Source organism: Anomaloglossus baeobatrachus, chromosome 6 (genome assembly GCF_048569485.1).
Source record: "Anomaloglossus baeobatrachus isolate aAnoBae1 chromosome 6, aAnoBae1.hap1, whole genome shotgun sequence".
NCBI classification, from domain to species: Eukaryota; Metazoa; Chordata; class Amphibia; order Anura; family Aromobatidae; genus Anomaloglossus; species Anomaloglossus baeobatrachus.
This window is the reverse complement of record NC_134358.1, coordinates 379,606,082-379,626,019: the sequence shown is the minus strand read 5'-3', so window position 1 is coordinate 379,626,019 and position 19,938 is coordinate 379,606,082. Positions and strand designations below refer to the sequence as shown.

Sequence of the window (19,938 nt, the reverse complement as noted above, 5' to 3'; positions counted from 1 at the left end):
GAGATGTCCTACGGGGAAACTGTTTGTCCCGGACCAATGGAGAGACCGAGTTGTCTCTGAGGTTCATTGCTCTGTTTTGGCGGGTCATCCTGGCATTTTTGGTACTCGGGATCTTGTGAGACACTCTTTTTGGTGGCCTTCCCTGTCCCGGGATGGCCGTAGTTTTGTGCAGTCGTGTGGAGTTTGTTCTAGGTCCAAGCCCTGTTGTTCACGTTCTAGTGGGCTATTATTGCCTTTGCCGCTACCTAAGAGACCTTGGATGCACATCTCTATGGATTTTATTTCAGAACTTCCCGTCTCTCAGAAAATGACTGTGATTTGGGTGATCTGTGATAGATTCTCCAAGATGGTCCACTTGGTTCCCCTATCTAAGTTGCCGTCTTCATCAGAGTTGGTGCCTTTGTTTTTCCAACATGTTGTTCGTTTGCATAGTATTCCCGAAAACATTGTTTCTGACAGAGGGGTGCAGTTTGTATCCAGATTTTGGAGGATTTTTTGTTCCAAATGGTGTGTTCAGCTGTCTTTCTCCTCGGCGTTTCATCCTCAGACCAACGGTCAGACTGAAAGGGCTAACCAGACCCTGGAGACCTATTTACGGTGTTTTGTTTCTGCGGATCAGGATGACTGGGTTTCGTTTTTGCCTTTGGCTGAATTTACCCTTAACAATAGAGCTAGCTCTACCACATTGGTGACCCCATTTTTCTGCAATTTTGGGTATCACCCCAGGTTCCTCTTGGGGCAGCTTGAGGCGTCTGACTGTCCAGGTGTGGATTCGGTGGTAAACAGAATGCAGCAGATTTGGGGGCAGGTAGTGGATAAATTGTTTCAATGCCAAGAATCTGCCCAGAAATTTGCCAACTGGCGTCGGACTGTTAGTCCCCGGTTTAAAGTGGGGACATGGTGTGGTTGTCCTCTAAAAATATATATATATATATATATAAATATGAGAGTTCCATCTCCTAAATTTAAGCCCAGATTTATTGGACCTTATAAGATTTTGGAGATTATCAACCCTGTATCTTTTCGTTTGACTTTGCCTTTGTCATTTAAGATTCACAATGTCTTCCATAAGTCCTTGTTGAAGAGACATGTGGAGCCAACAGTCCCTGCAGCAGCGCCTTCTGACCCTGTTTTGGTACAAGGGGATCTGGAGTATGAGGTTGAAAAAATTCTGTATTCCCGTCGCAATAGGCGACAGCTTCAGTACCTTGTGAAATGGAAGGGTTATGGGCAGGAGGATAACTCTTGGGTTGTGGCTTCTGACATTCATGCGGACAGGTTGGTTCGCGCCTTCCATCATGCTCATCCTGAGTGACCCGGTGGCGTTGGTGAGAGTTCGGTGACCCCTCCTCAAGGGGGGGGTACTGTTGTGAATGTCAGTTATGCTTTTGTTGTTGTGAAGCTCCCTCTTGTGGCCAGGAATGGTTTGGAAGAGACCAGGTGTGTTGAGCAATGGGCGTTTCCATTGCTAACTCTCTGCTTATTTAAACCCTGGTCTGCTAGCAGGCTTTGCCGGATGTCAGTTGTTCTTTGTTCACCAGCCTGCTTCATCCTGCTCCAGACCACATCTACCCCAGATAAGTGCTTTGCTCTTTATTTGTTGTTTGGTTCTTTTTGCTCTTATCTGAGTTTGTCAGTTTATTTGCATGCTTCCCTCTCAGTTGCTTAGCTGGGAAGCTCCCCGCAGCTATGTTTGGAGTATTGCTCCTATTAGTCCATGTGTTAGTTGCTTCTTGAATTTGTAATGGTTCCTGCTTTCTGTTCATTGGTTTGACAAAAGCGCCTGGTATAGGACGGAGTTCAGATCTAACGATCTGAGGGCCTTTTGTACTATCAGGTTTTTGGATTTTTGCAGGGTTTTTCTCTGGCCACCATCAGTCCCTTTCCTATCCTGTCCTATTTAGTCAGTAGGGCCTCACCTTTTGCTAATCCTATCATCTATCTGTGTATTGTGTTTTCCTATATCACCACAGTCTTTGAATGTGGGGGGCTTGCTATTCTTTATCTATTTTCTGAGGCAGAGAGTTATTCATCTTTCCTTCCTTTAGGATAGCTAGTTCTCCGGCTGGGTTCGCGGTGCACAGGATGTTAGTTCACCCCTCGGCTACTTCTAGTGTTGATGGTTAGTAAGGGGATGGCGGCCAGATTAGTTGCCAATGCTCTTGTCACCTTTTACCAATGATTTATGGTGGTCTTCCATGGTTCCGGATCATAACAGGGGTGCCAACCAACTGATTGTCAGGGGAAATGTTAATTAGTCTGAATTTGGACTGCCAATCACTTTGTTCTTCCAGAGATGAGGTGCTGGTAGGCATCTGTGCCAAGATGGCCGATCGGTTGGCCAAAGCATCATACGACTGCCAGCCATTTAATGTGTATGGCCGTTTTAAGGAGCTTTTAACATTCAGTAGTTTGACTAGCTTGGTGTTTTACCAAAAGTGATGACATCCCACAATATTTTACATTGATTCAGAGACCTAGCCATTCACCCTCTTCTGAATTCTACAAGACATGCCAAAGTCTTGAATTTTATTATCATTGAATTACAAAACAGAGAATTGAATGAACTCGATAATCTGCTAATCATATAATCCATTACTTCTTGTAAAAAAAGAATTGAAGAATTGCAAAGTAATAGCTTCTACAACCTAGTCTTTGGAATAGATCTAAAATAATTAAAAGGACATGGCAAATAAAGAAAAACTAGAAAGAAAACACATAAGGCCTCGTAAAAACTGAAATATGTATGACAAAAGACATGCTTCACTGCAATGTGGATCATATTCGAGGTTTGTTTAAAAAATGAGCTGATCTGACAATCGTTTGTGGGACTTGGATTAGAGGACATATGTTGGACGGTGTTCAGATAGAGTACAGATCGTTCCTGGCCATAAACAGAGACAAAGTTATTAGGAAACAGGAAGTCAGACTTCATCTGCGCTATCTTAACGCCCTTTCTATAAACCATAAATCCAAGTGTTGAGCTGTGTGATCAGTTTTTATTTCCGGTGTAAAATGAGCACGTATTTTATTACCATGCAGGAGTTTAAGGAAGCCAAGAATAAATGTAACTCCAGATTAATGGTAAGGGATCAGGATACGGAAAACAACTGCTGCATGGAGTATTACCATCATTGGTATTATTTATGTCGGGCTCGGAAGGATATAACAGTGTCATACACAAATGTGTCAGAAATGTTCAATTAGCACACATGGGCAGAAAATGCTGTCAATTGCCGCTGCTATGATCCTGAAGCAAAATAAGATCATATTGCTGTAATGTTTTTTACTTTTCAATTCACTTAAAGGGAGCCAACCAGTAGGATTTTGCAACATGAACTAAAGACAGTGCCAATCTGTAGACAGCCTGGTTTAGAGAAGGAGAAGCGGACCTGAGTGATACATGCTATTTTTGGAAAAGATTAACTGGTGCTTGCATATGTATGAGTCCAGTGGGTGGTCATACTTAGTTATTGACAGCTGTGCATGCATCCAAAGGTATACAGTGAAGACTGTCAATCACTGAGCCAGAACACCCACTGGACACATGCATACAAGCTCCATGGCTTTCAGTGAAAAAATGTAGGGTTTCAAATATAAGAAGAAAGCGGCAACTCACTCTGGTAGGTGGCGGATTTTTTATTCTGCCAGTGCAGACATTAACACGGAAAAACGGGGGAGAGAGGGGGGTACGGGGGCGACAGACGGACGACAGCCGTTTCGTGCTGTGGCTAGCGCTTTGACTTGTCAAAGCACCAGCCACAGCGCGAAACTTCTGTCGTCCGTCTGTCGCCTCCGCACCCCCCACCCCCTTCTCTCCCCCATTGTTCCGTGTTAATGTCTGCACTTGCAAAATAAAGAATTTGCCACCTACGAGAGTGAGTTGCCGCTTTCTTCTTATATTTGAACTTTCCTGGTCTTGACAACGTTGCCAGCAGAGCACCACCTGGGACGGCAAAACTAAGTCTTGGAACAGCTGATCGCTGGAATCCGTGAGTACGGCTCCACTACACAGCCCAGCGCTGTAGTGCCCAATATTCTCATGTTATTCAAAATGTAGGGTTTACTGAAACGTCTCCCATAAAAATGCATATCAATCTGATCAGCTCCCCCTGCTCTATATCATCCTGCCTGCAGATACCATTTTCCAGGTTCCCTTTACATCAGGTGATATTTGACAAGAAGAATAATGCAGTATACAGCGATAGTCTTCCTGTCTTAGGGCTGGACACCACCACAGATGATAGAAGTCACTGGCTTCCGTCATGCATCATTGTTTTCTGTGGTTTGAAGAATGTGGCATTACGAAGAACAGACTGTAAGTGACAATGTACATGTGAACTCTGTCTTATATATGTAAAAAGCCGTTTTCCATTTCTGTGCTGCTCGTGGTTTTTAAGTACAGAATATAAGCAAAATGTTTATTTCTTTTGTGCCTGTGGGATTGTAGTCTTTAGAGAATTGTCTCTGTTTGTTTTTCTTATATTTAATTAGAGCCAAGGGTTATGTAACTGCTGGAAATTGTTTGTGGCTGTGTTTTCTATTTGTTAGTTTACTGCATTGTTATTGTTTCACAAATGTTTGAGTTGTTGAGATGTGGCATTGGTGCTATAGGACAATATGGGCCACACGTAGACTATAACGTCTTACTAAGAAATAAGTTCTCTTCCAACATTCACTTGACTACTAGTTATAATGTATTTATAATTCAGCCCTATGAATGGGTTGTCGTTTAGCAATATTGTCATAATTATTTAGGTTCAGAAAACTGATAACATCATAGTTGCGTCTCCAAAAAGTACAATAATATGTTCTCTATACATATCCTACCACAATATGTAGATCTGTTTAGTCGTGAAATGATGGATTATAATTAGTGATGAGCGAGCCCTTCCATGTTCAACTTTTCAATACTCGTAACTAGCAGTTGCATGCTCGGATGGGCGCGACTCAAGTACCCCAGTATAATAGAAGTCAGTGGGGGACTCATGCATTTTTCTGGGAAATCTTCCAGGAAAAATGCTCAAGTTCCCCATTGACTTCCATTATACTCTGTACTCGAATTGTGCCCATCCCAGCACCTGACTGTACGTTACGAGTATTGAGCAGTGTGGTAGAGCTCGTTCATCACTATTTCCTCATAGCCTGTAAAAACTGAAGATTTCAGTATTCCAGTATAAATGGAAGACTAACATCAAATGCTTCCACTATTGAATGTTAACGGATTGTGTTTGCAGAAATAATAATAAAACGAGGTATTGATGGCCTTATCTCATTAGGCTACAGGAATACTCCCAATCTCTGAGTGTGTTTATATGTATTTATCGTGTCTATTCTATTCTTTGTTGTATAAAAATCATTTACATTCTGTGGTCATAGAATAACATGTAGTTGGCAGCACATCTTTTTACCTGGCATGATGCAGTGCCAATCAATTTTAAGTAGCCAACAAACAAGGGTTTTGTTCAGTGTTCAGGTGATTGCTGATTGTTTAAGTAGTAAAATAAGTGCTCATTTCCTGACTATTGGCCCATCTGATTGGGCTTTTTAAGGGAACATATCATCTCATTCATGCTGTCTAATCCGCAGGCAGCATGACTCAAATCCCGGCTACATAATTGTAGACATGTATATTAACGCATCAGCATTTCAGAGAGAATATGCATATAACCAGTAATCATAGCCGGACACCAAACCAGCCCGGCACCACCTGCGGACAATTCTTCTCAGCGCTGCTGCAGGTGATTGACAGGTCTCTCCCTATGTGTACCCAATGAAGAGATTTGTCAGTCTCCTACAGCAGTGCTAGGAGAAGCATTGTCTCCAACTATGGCCCATGTCTGGATCCTTAAACTATGCTTTTACTGAACCCCCAGAATACTTCACAGAAAAATATACCAGGCTGCAAATGTGCAGCCAGGCTCTGATTCATGGTGGCCGCAGTTTGGGCGGCATCGATCAGATGACAGATTCTATTCAGCGTCATCTATATCATTACTGGTGAGTGCAAAAAGTAATCACATGTATACCAATATATTTTATGCCCAACAACAAATTGTAGGAGAAATGTAGAATTTGCATGCTGTGGCTTACTAACAATACTCAGAGGTTCATTCTTCTGGACATTTAAATGGGAAATAAAATATGTTGGTGCAATTTATATATGCTTATAAGGTTATATGACAATAACAAGAAGTTTAATTTCTGTATTCCAAGCAAAGTTCATGATTAATAGCTGGGCCCTTGCGTTGCGGACAGCGGCAGCAGATGGAATGTTTCTTAGAGTGCCATTTTATCAAGGAGTGTTCTTACATTTAAACAAAGAGAAAAGAAGTATGTTTGGGTTATTTGATGTATGTTTACAGGCAGCATAAATTGTTATAGCCCTTATCCCCATCTCTTGACTTCTATTTTTTTCTGCAGACACTCCTGCTACAGATAGACAAAGTTAGTTGAATTTGTGATGGTTTAACTTCACCAAGTTACTAAAGAAAAAAAGGGGTATAATGAGAATGTCACACCTGTGTATTTTGTTGGACCTAATATGGTTATTGTTAAAAAGTGAGAACACTAGATTGGCAGAGCATTTGCAGAACTTCTAAGTAATCATGTTATAGTTCTAGCTGCAATACGTCAGACATTAGAAAGTACTTCTCCTTTCCCTTCCAGTAGTCCCAGCAGTTTTCTACAAAAATAGTCGATGCATAGTGCTCTGAAAACACTGGAAAAAAAGACAAACGGTTAAGAACACTTTTAGGCTATGTGCGCACGTTGCGTATTTGCATGCAGTTACACTGCGATCTGCACCGCAGCGTAACTGCATGCGTCCTGCGTCCCCTGCATAATCTATGAAGATTATGCAGGAGACGTGCGCACGTGGCGTTTTAGAGCGCAGCGCTTCGGCTGCTGCCCGAAGCGCGCGTTCTAACAAGTGACATGTCACTTCTTTCCTGCGCTCTGCCTGCAGCTCCTGCTCTGTGTATGGGAGGGGCTGCAGTCAGAGCGCATGGAATCGGCTTTTTTTTTTTTCATTATGGACTGTTTCTGCAGCGATTTGAAGCGCACGTGTGCTGTTCAAATCACTGCAGAAACTTCTGCAGGGACAGTACGCAACGTGCGCACATAGCCTAAAAGTAACATTATAAGTGGCCAGAGTTACCCTCTTCCTCTTGTAAACAAAGTTATTTGGCCAATGTGAAAATATAATCTCCATACCAAGCAGCGTCAAGTATAATTATGGTGTTTATCAACGTATGTATAAATCTAAAAGCTGTAATAATAAAACAAGGAAAACTTTCTCCTCTCCAAGTCATCCTGAATGCGGCAGCTAGGGTCATATATCTGTCCAGCCACTTCACCGATGCCTCCACCTTGTGCCAGTCATTGCACTGGTTGTCCATTCGCTACAGAATAGAATACAAACTTATCTCTCTCTCTCTCTCCCATAAAGCTCTCCACAGTTCTGCACCACCCTATATCTTCTCCCTCATCTATGTCTGTCATCCTACCCCTGCTTTCCATTTTACAACTGATCTACCCCAAGACTTCTCTTGTTTTCTTTTTGCACTAGTCCAGATGATCTGAATAATATCTAGCTCCCACATTTTTAAGCGTGCTTTACAAACACATCTCTTTAGACAAACCTTTCACACACCTCACTAATCTAATGCTTCCCTGTTCCCTGTTTCTAAATGTTCCTCAGAATCTGGTCTCTCCTTGTCATCAGTCTCTACATCCTCCATTCTCCCTATAGTATTTGATAACTGCACTTAGACACCTGTTGATGACTGGATCATGCAGCTTCTGTGAAATGCCCTGTTTATTATAATGATGGCTAGTCCATACATTACTTTTTTACCTATATTTCCTTCTAGAGTGTAAGCAGAGCCCTTGCCCCTCGCTCCTCCTGTAACTTTGTGTTACATTGTTTTGGCTTTCTTGTCTGTCCATGCCCAGCTTAATTGTAAAATGCTGCGGAATATGTTGGTGTAAAAATAAAAATATTTTTATTAATATTGAATATTAAAAAATTCAACTTCAATCAATAAATTGTGTTAGTCCAAAGAATAAATACCGTATAAAACCACAGATACCCTAGAAGAAGTAAAGCATTTGTATGTCCCTAGGTGTATCGCCACATCACATTTGGCTTCTTCAGATGTTCCTAGTAAGTTACAGCTGGTAGATGCACCATTGCAATCTGCCTTTGCCATTACCCTAATATCCATAGTAATCAATCCAGAATTCCTTCTACCTTCAGTAGTCACATCTTTCTGCCTTCTTTCTCCAGTAGTTACAGCAGACTTCCACTTGTCACAGTAGTCATTACTGTGTCTTCACCCTCTGTTACCAAGATAGTAAAACAGGGTATTGATCTCTTCTCTCATTAATTACAGAACTGCCTTTCATGTGTGAAGATGAATATATTAACGGCGTTGGCTCCATTAGAATGTTTGGCCTCATTAGAATAAACAATTTTACACTCCTCTCCGGTGCCAACGCGGCTTTAGAGGAGTTGGCGCTCGTTTTCCCAGGACTCCTGTGAGATTGTGTGACATCATGCGAGCCCCACACCCAAAGAGCGCCAGCTTATCTCTGCCTGCCTTTGGATTCAACAGGGAATCAGAGCTGCAGCTGCCGCTCACTTGGTGTGGTTTATTCGTAAGGAAAGAGAAGCTGGCGCTGTTTGGATGTGATGCTCGCGTGATGTCACACAACCTTACGTAAACCCCATGTGAGCGCCGACACTGCTGGAACAGCGCTGTCAGCGGAGAGGAGTGAAAGCTTTTGTTATTTTAATGCTGCCAAACATTTGGGATGAGAATGGGCTGTCTTAGTAGTGGACAACCCCTTTAATGTTGGTGTATAGTTACTTTTCTGAACTCGTTCTAAAGTGTCATTACATAAATCTTTATTCTACTGGTTCAGGAAGCAAAAACGACATTGCTTTAAAGGGAAGCTAGCTCAGAAAATTATATTATGTTTAAATCAGGTCTTTCTGTTAGGTGATTTATTTTTTAAATGTTCTTTCTCACAATCTGTATTAAAAATAAAGAACAGAAATTTTAAAATGTTCATACTTGCCGTTTGGGCTTTTAAGGCTCTAACTTTCTGTTTCAGGAAAAAGCACATGTACATTAGCCACAATGAACAGACTCTGACCCTTCTTTTGTAGTGGAGCAGCTAATGATCGTGTGCTCATTGTGAACTGAGGGGAGCACTGTCAGCGGTGATGTAGGCTCTTGTGAATGGTAGTTCCTTTGTTACAGCTATGTATAGACGTGCTACTTGACTTTGGAAGGTCTTACCTGTCATTGATGATAACGCTTCCTGAAAGGACACAAAGTTAGAGTCTAAAAAAGCCCCAGGGGCCAGTGTCAAAATGACAAGATTACTTATTTTGTTTTTTAATATTTTAGTAAAGATCGTGATATGGAAAAAAAAGCAAACAAAAAAATACTTGTAACACCTGATTTCAACAATAGATCATTTTCTGCCAAAACAGTCCCTTTAAATTGCAAGATAAATATTGTATGTCCTAGAATAACTGGAGGTAAGTCCACCATTACATTTTTAAATCTCAATGACATAAATCCAGATTCTTTTCTCCTTCATGCACAGTGTGATCACTGTGACTGAATCCTTCTATTTTACTGATTTGCAGACTTTCTGATTTCATGATACTGATGTATCAGTGCTGAACCCCCACAATGACCATTTCCCTGCAGCACCACCGCATGAGAAATAAAGCGCTGTGCTGTTTCTTAAATCATTAAGTAGTGCTATGAGCTGGCGTGAGGGTCTCAAAGGTTCACATTGTAGTAATCTCATTGTAGCATCTCTTCACTCTGATTAATAGCTGAGGGTCCTTAAAGGGGTTGTCCGGTCTAAATCCATAAGTTACTTTATATGGCTGCAGATTTATGAATCCTCACATCGCTCGCATTGTGCGCTATAAGGATTAACCAATTTCAGAGCCATTCCTAGAGAGAGTGGTGACTGGATGAATGCTCACTGAATCATGAATGCTGATGGGGGATTAAAGTTAATTTCCTCCAGGCAGCAGGGTTCGAAGTGCAGGCTCCGTGCAGGTTCCTAAAGCCTGCTTTACACGTTGCAATTTCACATACGATATCGTATGCGATTTGCAACGCCCTCATCGTATGTGTGGCACGTTCAATTTGTTGAACGTGTCGCACGAACGATTAACCCCCGTCACACGTACTTACCCGTCCATACGACCTCGATGTGGGCGGCGAACGTCCACTTCCTGAAGTGGGAGGGACATTCGGCGTCACATCGACGTCACGCGGCAGCCGGCCAATAGAAGCGGAGGGGCGGAGATGAGCGGGACGTAAACATCCCACCCACCTCTTTCCTTCCGCATTGCCGGCTGGAGCCGCGGGAGGCAGGTAAGATCTGTTCAATGTTCCCGGGGTGTCACACACTGCGATGTGTGCTGCCTCGGGAACAATGCAGAACCCGACGTGCAATTCGTCAGGATTCAATGACGTGTATGCGATGAACGTTTTAACGTTCAATTGCAATCGCACGTACCTGACACACACTACAATGTAACTTACGATGCCGGATATGCGTCACTTACGACGTGACCCCGCCGACACATCGTAAGATATATTGTAGCGTGTAAAGCGGGCTTAACACTATTAAACTGCAGATTAACCCTATATCTGTAGGTTTATAGCTGTTTTTCAAATGTTAGCTTCTGTTTAATGGTGAAAACGGACATTACTTAGAACAGACTTACTAACTTGATCAACTGGATATTTGTATCACCTGGCATTTCCTAAAGAGGAAAGTGAACAAGCCGTAACCCTAACAGGACATTTAAGGTCTGAAACCTTGGTCAAAGTTATTTGAGCACACAAATTTCCAAGGATGCCGAAACTTTTGCATTGGCCCATTTTACTTTTTGTAATTTCTAAAATGTAAAAGATGAAAATAAATTATTTTTTTGCCTAAAATACAAGGGGAATGTGTCATCTTTAACTTTATGCCTTTTAGAGATCATTTAATTTTCAATTTGCTTAACCGTTCACAATACCAGTAATTTTCTGTTGAAAGGTATTTGACCAGGGGTGCCCAAACTGTGAATCAGAATGTCTGCATTTACCTCGCTACTGGGTGACCAGGGGACTATGCAGGAGATACAGGTGGCGGTAAAAGAACATTTCGATCTTTGCGCGGGGGAAGACACCACGCCTGCTGTAACGTGGGAGGCCCATAAATGTGTAGTGAGAGGCTTGTTTATTAAACATGGAGCTCGTTTGAAGCGGGAGAGGAATGCGGAAATGGAATCACTGTTAGCTGACATACACACCCTGGAGAGGGTCCACAAAGACCGGTTAGATGTCGGTGTCAAAACCCTTCTCATTCAAAAAAGAGAGAAGCTGAAATCGCTACTCTCTAATAAAGCTAAGTCCTCGCTAGCAAGATGCCGGAGGCATTTCTACGAATTCGGAAACAAAAATAGTAGGACATTGGCCAAGGCGTTGCGGACCCAGAGGTTAAAGGGATACATACCCCACATACAGAAGCAATCGGGGGAGAGAGCCTCACTTCCGACCGACATAGCTTCGGTATTCAGGGACTTCTACTCTGCCCTATACTTGATTGACGAGAACCGGACAGAGGACGATAGGAAGACAGCTAGGGAATGAATTCAGGACTACATAAGATCCTCAGGCTTCCCAAGGCTTAAACCGGAAGATATAGAAACATTGGAGGCGCCGATATCCGAAATGGAACTCGACTCGGTTCTAAAGAACTCCCCCACGGGTAAGGCATCGGGTCCGGATGGACTTCCGCTGTCCTACTGCAAGAATTGGGTCCTATATTATCCCCTCACTTCCTGTCAGCATTCAATAATATCCCAACATGTCCATCCTCTCCACTACCCAGGGACTCTCTGACGGCTAACATTGTGGTTATTCCCAAGGATGGGAGGGATCCCATCTGCTGTGCCAACTGTCGCCCAATCTCCCTGCTCAATGTGGACTTAAAGTTGTTTGCTAAGATTCTAGCTGATCGGCTATCCCCTATGTTAGGGGGCATAGTCCATTCTGATCAGGCTGGTTTCATGTTGGGCAGGGAGGCTAGAGATAACACCACGAGGGTCATTAACCCGATTCATAGGGCTAGGACAGATAATGGATCTCTTATGTTGTTGTCAACGGACGCCGAAAAGGCGTTCGACCGAGTCGGTTGGATGTTTCTGGATGGGGTCCTTGCCTCCCTGGGGCTGGGGGGAAACATGCTCAGATGGATAGGATCTCTTTACAGCTCACCGTTGGCATGCATATGGGTTAATGGGGTATTGTCGGAGAGCTTTCCTATCGCCAATGGCATGCGGCAGGGCTGCCCTCTTTCCCCACTGATTTTTATACTCACATTAGAGCCCCTGCTGCGACACATCCGGAAGAACGCGAGCATTAGGGGGCCAGAGATAGGTGGCGCGACCCATAAGATAGCGGCCTTTGCGGACGATTTATTATTTTTTATTTCAGACCCAATCAATTCGTTCCCAGCGCTAATGCAGGAATTTAATCGTTATTCCCTACTCTCTAATTTTAGAATCAACTTGTCTAAGTCGGAGGCACTAAGCGTTAACCTCCCCTCGGGTGTAGTCTCGCAGCTGCGGGGAGCCTTTTATATTCAATGGGCCCCTCCGTACCTGCGATATCTGGGACTCAAACTTTCGGCCGATGCGAGCTCCTTATTCAAGTTGAACTTTACTCCTGTTCTCCAAAAAATTAAAGAAGATTGTAAAACCTGGTCAAAAGGCACATTTACGTGGTTTGGACCGTCCGCGATCCTTAAGATGAACATCTTCCCGAGATTGTTATACCTCCTCCAGACCTTGCCCATTGGGATCCCCAAGCCCTTCTTTATGTCATGATTTGCCTCCCTATCCACATGGCTAGGGGGCGGAGCCTTCTTTCGGGCCTCACTTCCGGCCCCTGGATGCCTTAAAAGCTGACACTTCGAGTGAACCAGCGCCGGCTATAAGCTTAGTTCTGCTTTGCCTGTGATTGCTGGTCATGTGAGTGATATCCTGATCTGTCTGTTCCTGTGCCCCCATGCCCTTGGCTGTGTTCCGTCCCCTGGTCGTCCCTCCTGTCCTGTGTCCCCACTCCTATTTCCCCACTCGGTTGCTTCCTCCGGTACTGACCTTAGCCTGACTTTGCTTCTGCTTGCTCCTCTGATCCTGCTTTGCCCGTACGGTGTTTGACGCAGCCTGTATGACTATTCCTCACATACTCTGCAGTTCTGTCTCTCAGCTGTGCTGATTAGGCAGTGCATGAGAACGCTGTGCATTTCCTTCCTGGTTCTCATTGCTCTGTGTAGTGTTGTCTGCTGCAGAGCTCTGGCTCCCCCTAGTGGCAGCATTACACTTTAGAGAAGTTTCTTCCATACAAACGAGGTTCCTGTGGGCAAACAAGCCGGTGAGATTGGCGCGGTCGCTGTTGTGTAGACCTAGAACCCGTGGTGGGCTAGGTCTCTCGGATCTCAAGTCATACTACATTGCCACTCACTTAGCCAGAGTGGTGGACTGGTGCAGGCACTCTAAGGCCAAACCATGGGTGCCGGTGGAGCAGAGCTTCACGATCCCTAATTCCTTTACCCTCTCCCCTTTCCCCGATCGTTGGCGCCCCAGATTTCTCCCCGGGTCTCCCTGACCCGGTGTTTCATCTGTGGATTTCCCGAAATAGATTTCGAGTCACCAAATTGGAGTTGGGGGGCATTGGCCAACAAGGAGGAACTTAGGAATTACTGAGTCCCCGGACCTCTGGGCTTGTGGTGTTCTATGCAGCTTCGACATTTTCTCTGTTCTTTACCAGACTATAGTCAGTTTGACAGACCCTTCACCGACTTCGAGAAGTTATGAATGGAGAGGGGGACCCTTAGACACTCATTAGCCATCTCACACACCATGCTAAACAACTCCACGGATTTGCCTCTGCCTAGGTTCCTCTTGCAGTGGGAGTCGGACATGGGCCTCACCCTTTCGACCACGCAGAGAAACAAGGTGCTGTCACTCACTCACAAAACATCCATTAGTTCAAAACTTCAAGAAGCCAACTACAAATGCATCTCTCGGTGGTATAGGGTCCCGACAAAACTCCACAGGATGTTCCCAGCAGTAGACTCTGGCTGTTGGAGATGTGGTGCAGGGGAGGGAGACTTCTTGCACATATTTTGGGAGTGCCCAGTGTTGCAGCGGTTTTGGGAGGCGGTACGGGGAGTGGTCAGGCATGTGACTGGATACACGCAGACCCTGGGCCCGGAACTCTTCCTGCTCCAATTATCTGAGTCCTCTGTTCGTGCATATAAAGGGTCTCTGTTAAGCTTTCTGGTGATGGCCGCCAGGACATGCATTCCTCTGAGGTGGAGATCCTCTGCTCTGCCAACGTTATCAATGTGGGCAAACAGGGTGAACGAACTGTTGTACATGGAGGACCTGACGGCGTCTCTCCATGACGGACAAGAGGTTTTTCACAAGACATGGTTCTCCTGGATCGAGTTCAAATACTCTAATGACTACGGTACCTGGATTCCCCCTGATTGAGGGGGGGCCTACTGATGCCGTGAGGCAGAGGTGTTCTGAGAAGGTGGACTTCTGCTTTGTGTCTGTTCGTCTCCCAGTGTTTCCCTTTTCCCTCACCCCTTTTTCCTTTTGAGTGTTCCCCCCCTACTCGTCTCTTGTCAAATCTTTCTTGTCTCACTTGTTTATCTCTTCTCTTCTTCTCAACTTACCCTGGTATTCCTGTATTTCAAAAATTTCCAAGTAAACATGGAGGGGTCAAAATGTTGAAATTTTCATATGTTACAGTTAGCCTGTTATGAGATAACATACAATGGATGTGAAATGTATTGCATTTGATTCAGATTGGAATGATTCCATGTTTTCGGTTAAATAAAGAATTAAAAAAAAAAAAAATAGAATATCTGCATTGTGGATCACACATCATACACTATTGCCAGCGGCATTATTGGTTATGCTTGAACAATCTTTATACATTTTTGTTGATAAAATGATTTTCCCATTTTATATCCACAATCCCACATTTCTTAAAGGGCATCTATCAGTAGGGTCAACTCTCCTAAGCTGTCTATATGGGCATGCAGGTCATAGAAACCTTAATAAAATGATACCTTGATATTTGAGAACTGATGCCTTTTTCCAGAGAAATCCACATTTTTCTTATATGTAAATGATCTCTTCTAGGCTATGGGCTGGACACTGATCTGCATGAGAATCTGTCTTCAGAGCCTGCTTTTAAATAGAACAGGGAGCTAACAGTGTGATGTGTGATGACTACTCTATAATCTCACTGCAGAGCTCTTTTTGATTATATCTGAGACATCTGAAGGCTCCTCTTAGCTTCCATCTCACAGGCAGACAGTGCCGTAATATTGTTGCAATACAGCACAGCTGTGAGAGCTGCAGCAAATGTGTTTGTTATGAGACAAAGCTCAGTTCTGCTGTTCAGTGTTAGTTATATGTCTCATATTGGTAACTCCCCCTTTCATTTACAGAACTGTCAGTGTTTGATGAAGTTAAGGGAAGTATTGTAGTTAGACAGTTTTCATTTTGCATTGGCTAACGTTGTGTTCGCGCCGATGGATTAAGGATTTATTCCTTCAACACTTACATAAACCTGGCTGGATGGGAACAGAGGCCCTAGATTGTTTCCATTTATTCTTCCATTGCTATCATCAGCTCTAGCTCCATAAGACAAGAAAGGTTCTACCCCACTTATCTCTGTCAGGGGAAAAGTGATACACTTCCATAAAGCTGGACAGTCCTTCCAAATGTTATAGTAAGCAGCCCCTTACAGTTAGTTAAAGTATGCATGTATAGACAGCAGTGGATAGTGGTAATGTGCATGATCATTTGTTACAGTATGTATTTCTCTATAAGGCTGGTTATAATGCTTGGGATACATTTCTTCCATAGGGATGAAATTGTTACCTACTACAGTACAGTGGAACCTTGGATTAAGAGCATAATTCGTTCCAGGAGTGTGCTCTTAAACCAAGTTACTCTTATATCAAAGCAAATTTTCACCCAGGAAATAATTGAAATGCAGACAATTCGTTCCACAACCCAAAAATATTTACTGTATTTATACAAACTCACTACAATCCAAAAAAAGTCCTGTATTCATATAAAAATTACAGTACACTAATACAAGTAACTGTACAGTACAGCAGAAAAACATAAAACAAATTAAACTGCAGGTTAGCTTACAATGGAATTGTTGGTGTGCGGGAGGTAAACTATAGAGACAAAATTATGTATAAATATGACAAACTTTATTCTAGTTCAATACAGAAAAAAACACGCCCCAACTCTATTCTCCCCAAAATAAGGGCAGAACTAAGCCAATTGTGGGGTAGGATTACTGCATAGGCAGTCAGATTACAATACAAGCAATGTGCGGTACAGGTTAGCAGAAAGACAGTACAATACTGTATCCACAAATGCAAATTGATAGACATGCTATATAGTATATACCAGGGGTCTCAAACTCGGCTGGGTGTATGGGCCGCACAGAGGAAAAAAAATAAAAAATAATTTGGGGGGGGCCGCATTCTTTGCAGGACAAAGTGACATTTTTATTGGTATCATATATAATATAATATTTTTTTAGCACACCTTGGGATCACTGATTTTGAACATTTTCACTTGTTTATTATAGCAAACGTGCACAATCTTTGTTTAAATATGAAAAAAATAATTTTTTTTTACATTTTATTCCTTTCTTGTAACTAATAGTCTTACAATTAGCATTATATAGAAATTTTGACCAAAATCTTTTAGTAATGTTCCCCATCTTGTTGTAACGTGCCCATCCTTGTCCCCTTGTAGTATTGTGCCCTATCCTAGTTCCCATCCCTCAGTAATGTGCTCATCCTTGTCCCCATCCTAAAGTAATGTTCCCCATCCTTGTCCCCATCTTGTAGTAATGTGCCTCATCCTTGCCCCATGTTATAGTAATGTGCCCATCCATATCCCCATCCTATAGTAATGTCCCCAGTCTTGTCCCCATTTTATCGTAATGTGCCCATCCTGTACTAATGTGTTCATCCTTGTCCCCATCCTATAGTAATGTCCCCAATCTATAGTAATGTTCCCCATCCTTGTCCCCTTGTAGCAATGTCCCCATCCTATAGTACTGTCCCATCCTATAGTAATGTCCCCATTCTATAGTAATGTGCCCATCCTATAGTAATGTGCCCATCCTATAGTAATGTGCCAACCTTGTCCCCATGCTATAGTAATGTTCACTGTTCACTATCGCGGCAGGTGCAGGGGCCGCAGCCACTGTCAGTGATTTATGTCATTTATGTGATTTATGATTGTATTGCCGCAGAGCGCTTGACTCTGAGAGCGCAGCGCCAGCAAAACATTCATCTGACATAAAACGCAGACAGTGGCTGCGGCCCCTGCACCTGCTGCGATAGTATACAGCGGCACGAGCCTGGGGGCCGCACGAAGCAGCCTGAGGGGGCCGCGTGTTTGAGACCCTTGGTATATACTGTACTGTGCAATGGTATACTGTATACAGTACATATGTACAGAAAGGTACCTCCAGAGCGGGTTAGAGCATGGCGACAGGATGCAAGCGGAAGTGTGCACGGTGGGTATTTGCTCTTATTACAAATTATTGCTCTTAAACCAAGTTACAAATTTGTAAAAAGCTTTCCTTGTCTTGCAAAACGCTCTAAAACCAAGTTACTCTTAATCCAAGGTTCTACTGTATGTGTAAATAAGTGCAGAGAGGTAACTAAAGTGTTTGTTGACCATGTAAAGTTTAGGTAGATGTTACTGTTAGTTTAAGTCAGTTTAGAATATTATAACACAATAGTAAATATTCTGTATGCTTCTGTTTCCTTGCAGCGCAGAGTGAAAGATGTCATTTCACCCATAGTTTTTGAAACAGCCTATAGTCTTGGTGAACACGTGATTGGGAAAGAAGAGAAGGACTTGCCTGCTCTAAAGCCTGTTCTCCGTTGGAAAAAGGGACAGAAAATTGCACAGAGAAATCAGGTAAGATTTACAATTTAGCACTGATCTACCTTATACTGAGTCATAGGAGTGTGCCATTATACTGTGTGTTTTCATTTTACAGTTTTCTTTCTTTAAGGACCTATGTCAGGAACGCAGTGTTATCTTCTTATCTGATCTCTGCTTATAATTTTAATGTATTTATTGAATGTACACACTATTTTATGTATTTACCACTAATCTATATATATATAATTGCCTTATTCTGTCTGTCTGTCTGTCTGTCTTGCTCCAAAATGACGTCATTACAGTGACAACCGTCGCATTGGCTGCTTTGCTCGGCCCAGCCACGCCCCCGCACACATTGGCCGCTCGGCCATTCCCCGCGCATGCATTGGCCGCTCGGCCACGCCCCCCGCACGCATTGCCCGCTCGGCCACACCCCTTGCACACTGTGCCCGCTCGGCCACGCCCCCGCACACTGTGCCCGCTCGGTCACCCCCCCCCCCCCACACATTGTGCCCGCTCGGCCACGCCTCCGCACACTGTGCCCGCTCGGCCACACCCCCCGCACACTTTTCCCGCTCGGCCACGCCCCCCACACTCATTGGGCACCTATACACCTCCCCCCAGGACTACTCCACCTATTAGACACCTCTTCCCCTAGGACTACGCCACCTATTACACATCTCCCCCCCAGGACTACTCCTACTATTAGACACCTCCCCCCCAGGACTACTCCACCTATTACACACCTCCACCCCAGGACTACTCCACCTATTATACTCCTCTCCCCCCAGGACTACTCCTCCTATTATACTCCTCTCTCCCCAGGACTACTCCTCCTATTATACTCCTCTCTCCCCAGGACTACTCCTCCTATTAGACACTTCGCCCCAGGACTACTCCTCCTATTATACTCCTCTCCCCCCAGGACTACTCCTCCTATTATACTCCTCTCTCCCCAGGACTACTCCTCCTATTATACTCCTCTCCCCCCAGGACTACTACTCCTATTATACTCCTCTCTCCCCAGGACTACTCCTCCTATTATACTCCTCTCCCCCCAGGACTACTACTTCTATTATACTCCTCTCTCCCCAGGACTACTCCTCCTATTATACTCCTCTCTCCCCAGGACTACTCCTCCTATTATACTCCTCTCTCCCCAGGACTACTCCTCCTATTAGACACTTCGCCCCAGGACTACTCCTCCTATTATACTCCTCTCTCCCCAGGACTACTCCTCCTATTATACTCCTCTCCCCCCAGGACTACTCCTCCTATTATACTCCTCTCCCCCCAGGACTACTACTCCTATTATACTCCTCTCTCCCCAGGACTACTCCTCCTATTATACTCCTCTCTCCCCAGGACTACTCCTCCTATTATACTCCTCTCCCCCCAGGACTACTACTTCTATTATACTCCTCTCTCCCCAGGACTACTCCTCCTATTATACTCCTCTCTCCCCAGGACTACTCCTCCTATTATACTCCTCTCTCCCCAGGACTACTCCTCCTATTATACTCCTCTCTCTCCGGGACTACTCCTCCTATTATACTCCTCTCTCCCCAGGACTACTCCTCCAACACACACACACTGCACAAAACATACCTCCCCCCAAAACACACACCCACCCACACAAACCGCGCAATACACACACACAATGCTGCAGACACACAGCGCTCCACAAACAACGCAACACACACAATGCAACACACAAACAACACCGCTCTCACACACACCCCCACCTAGACAACACCCAGAACATTTACAGCGCCCTACACAAACACTTGGCAACTACACACAACAACCTCTATATATATAACAAAAATCATACATTAACTACACAATAAATTTTAGAATACCCGATGCGTTAGAATCGGGTCACCTTCTAG

At 43.9% G+C, this 19,938-nt stretch overlaps 1 protein-coding gene across 1 annotated transcript in view; it reads left to right on the top strand.

The window, feature by feature from the left end:
• ITGA9 (integrin subunit alpha 9) overlaps positions 1–19,938 on the top strand; it is a 644,853-nt gene that overhangs the window by 299,681 nt on the left and 325,234 nt on the right. Inside the window, exon 16 of the mRNA XM_075316572.1 lies at positions 17,930–18,079. Coding sequence (XP_075172687.1) covers positions 17,930–18,079 — 150 coding nt within the window. The remainder of the gene's footprint in view (positions 1–17,929; positions 18,080–19,938) is intronic.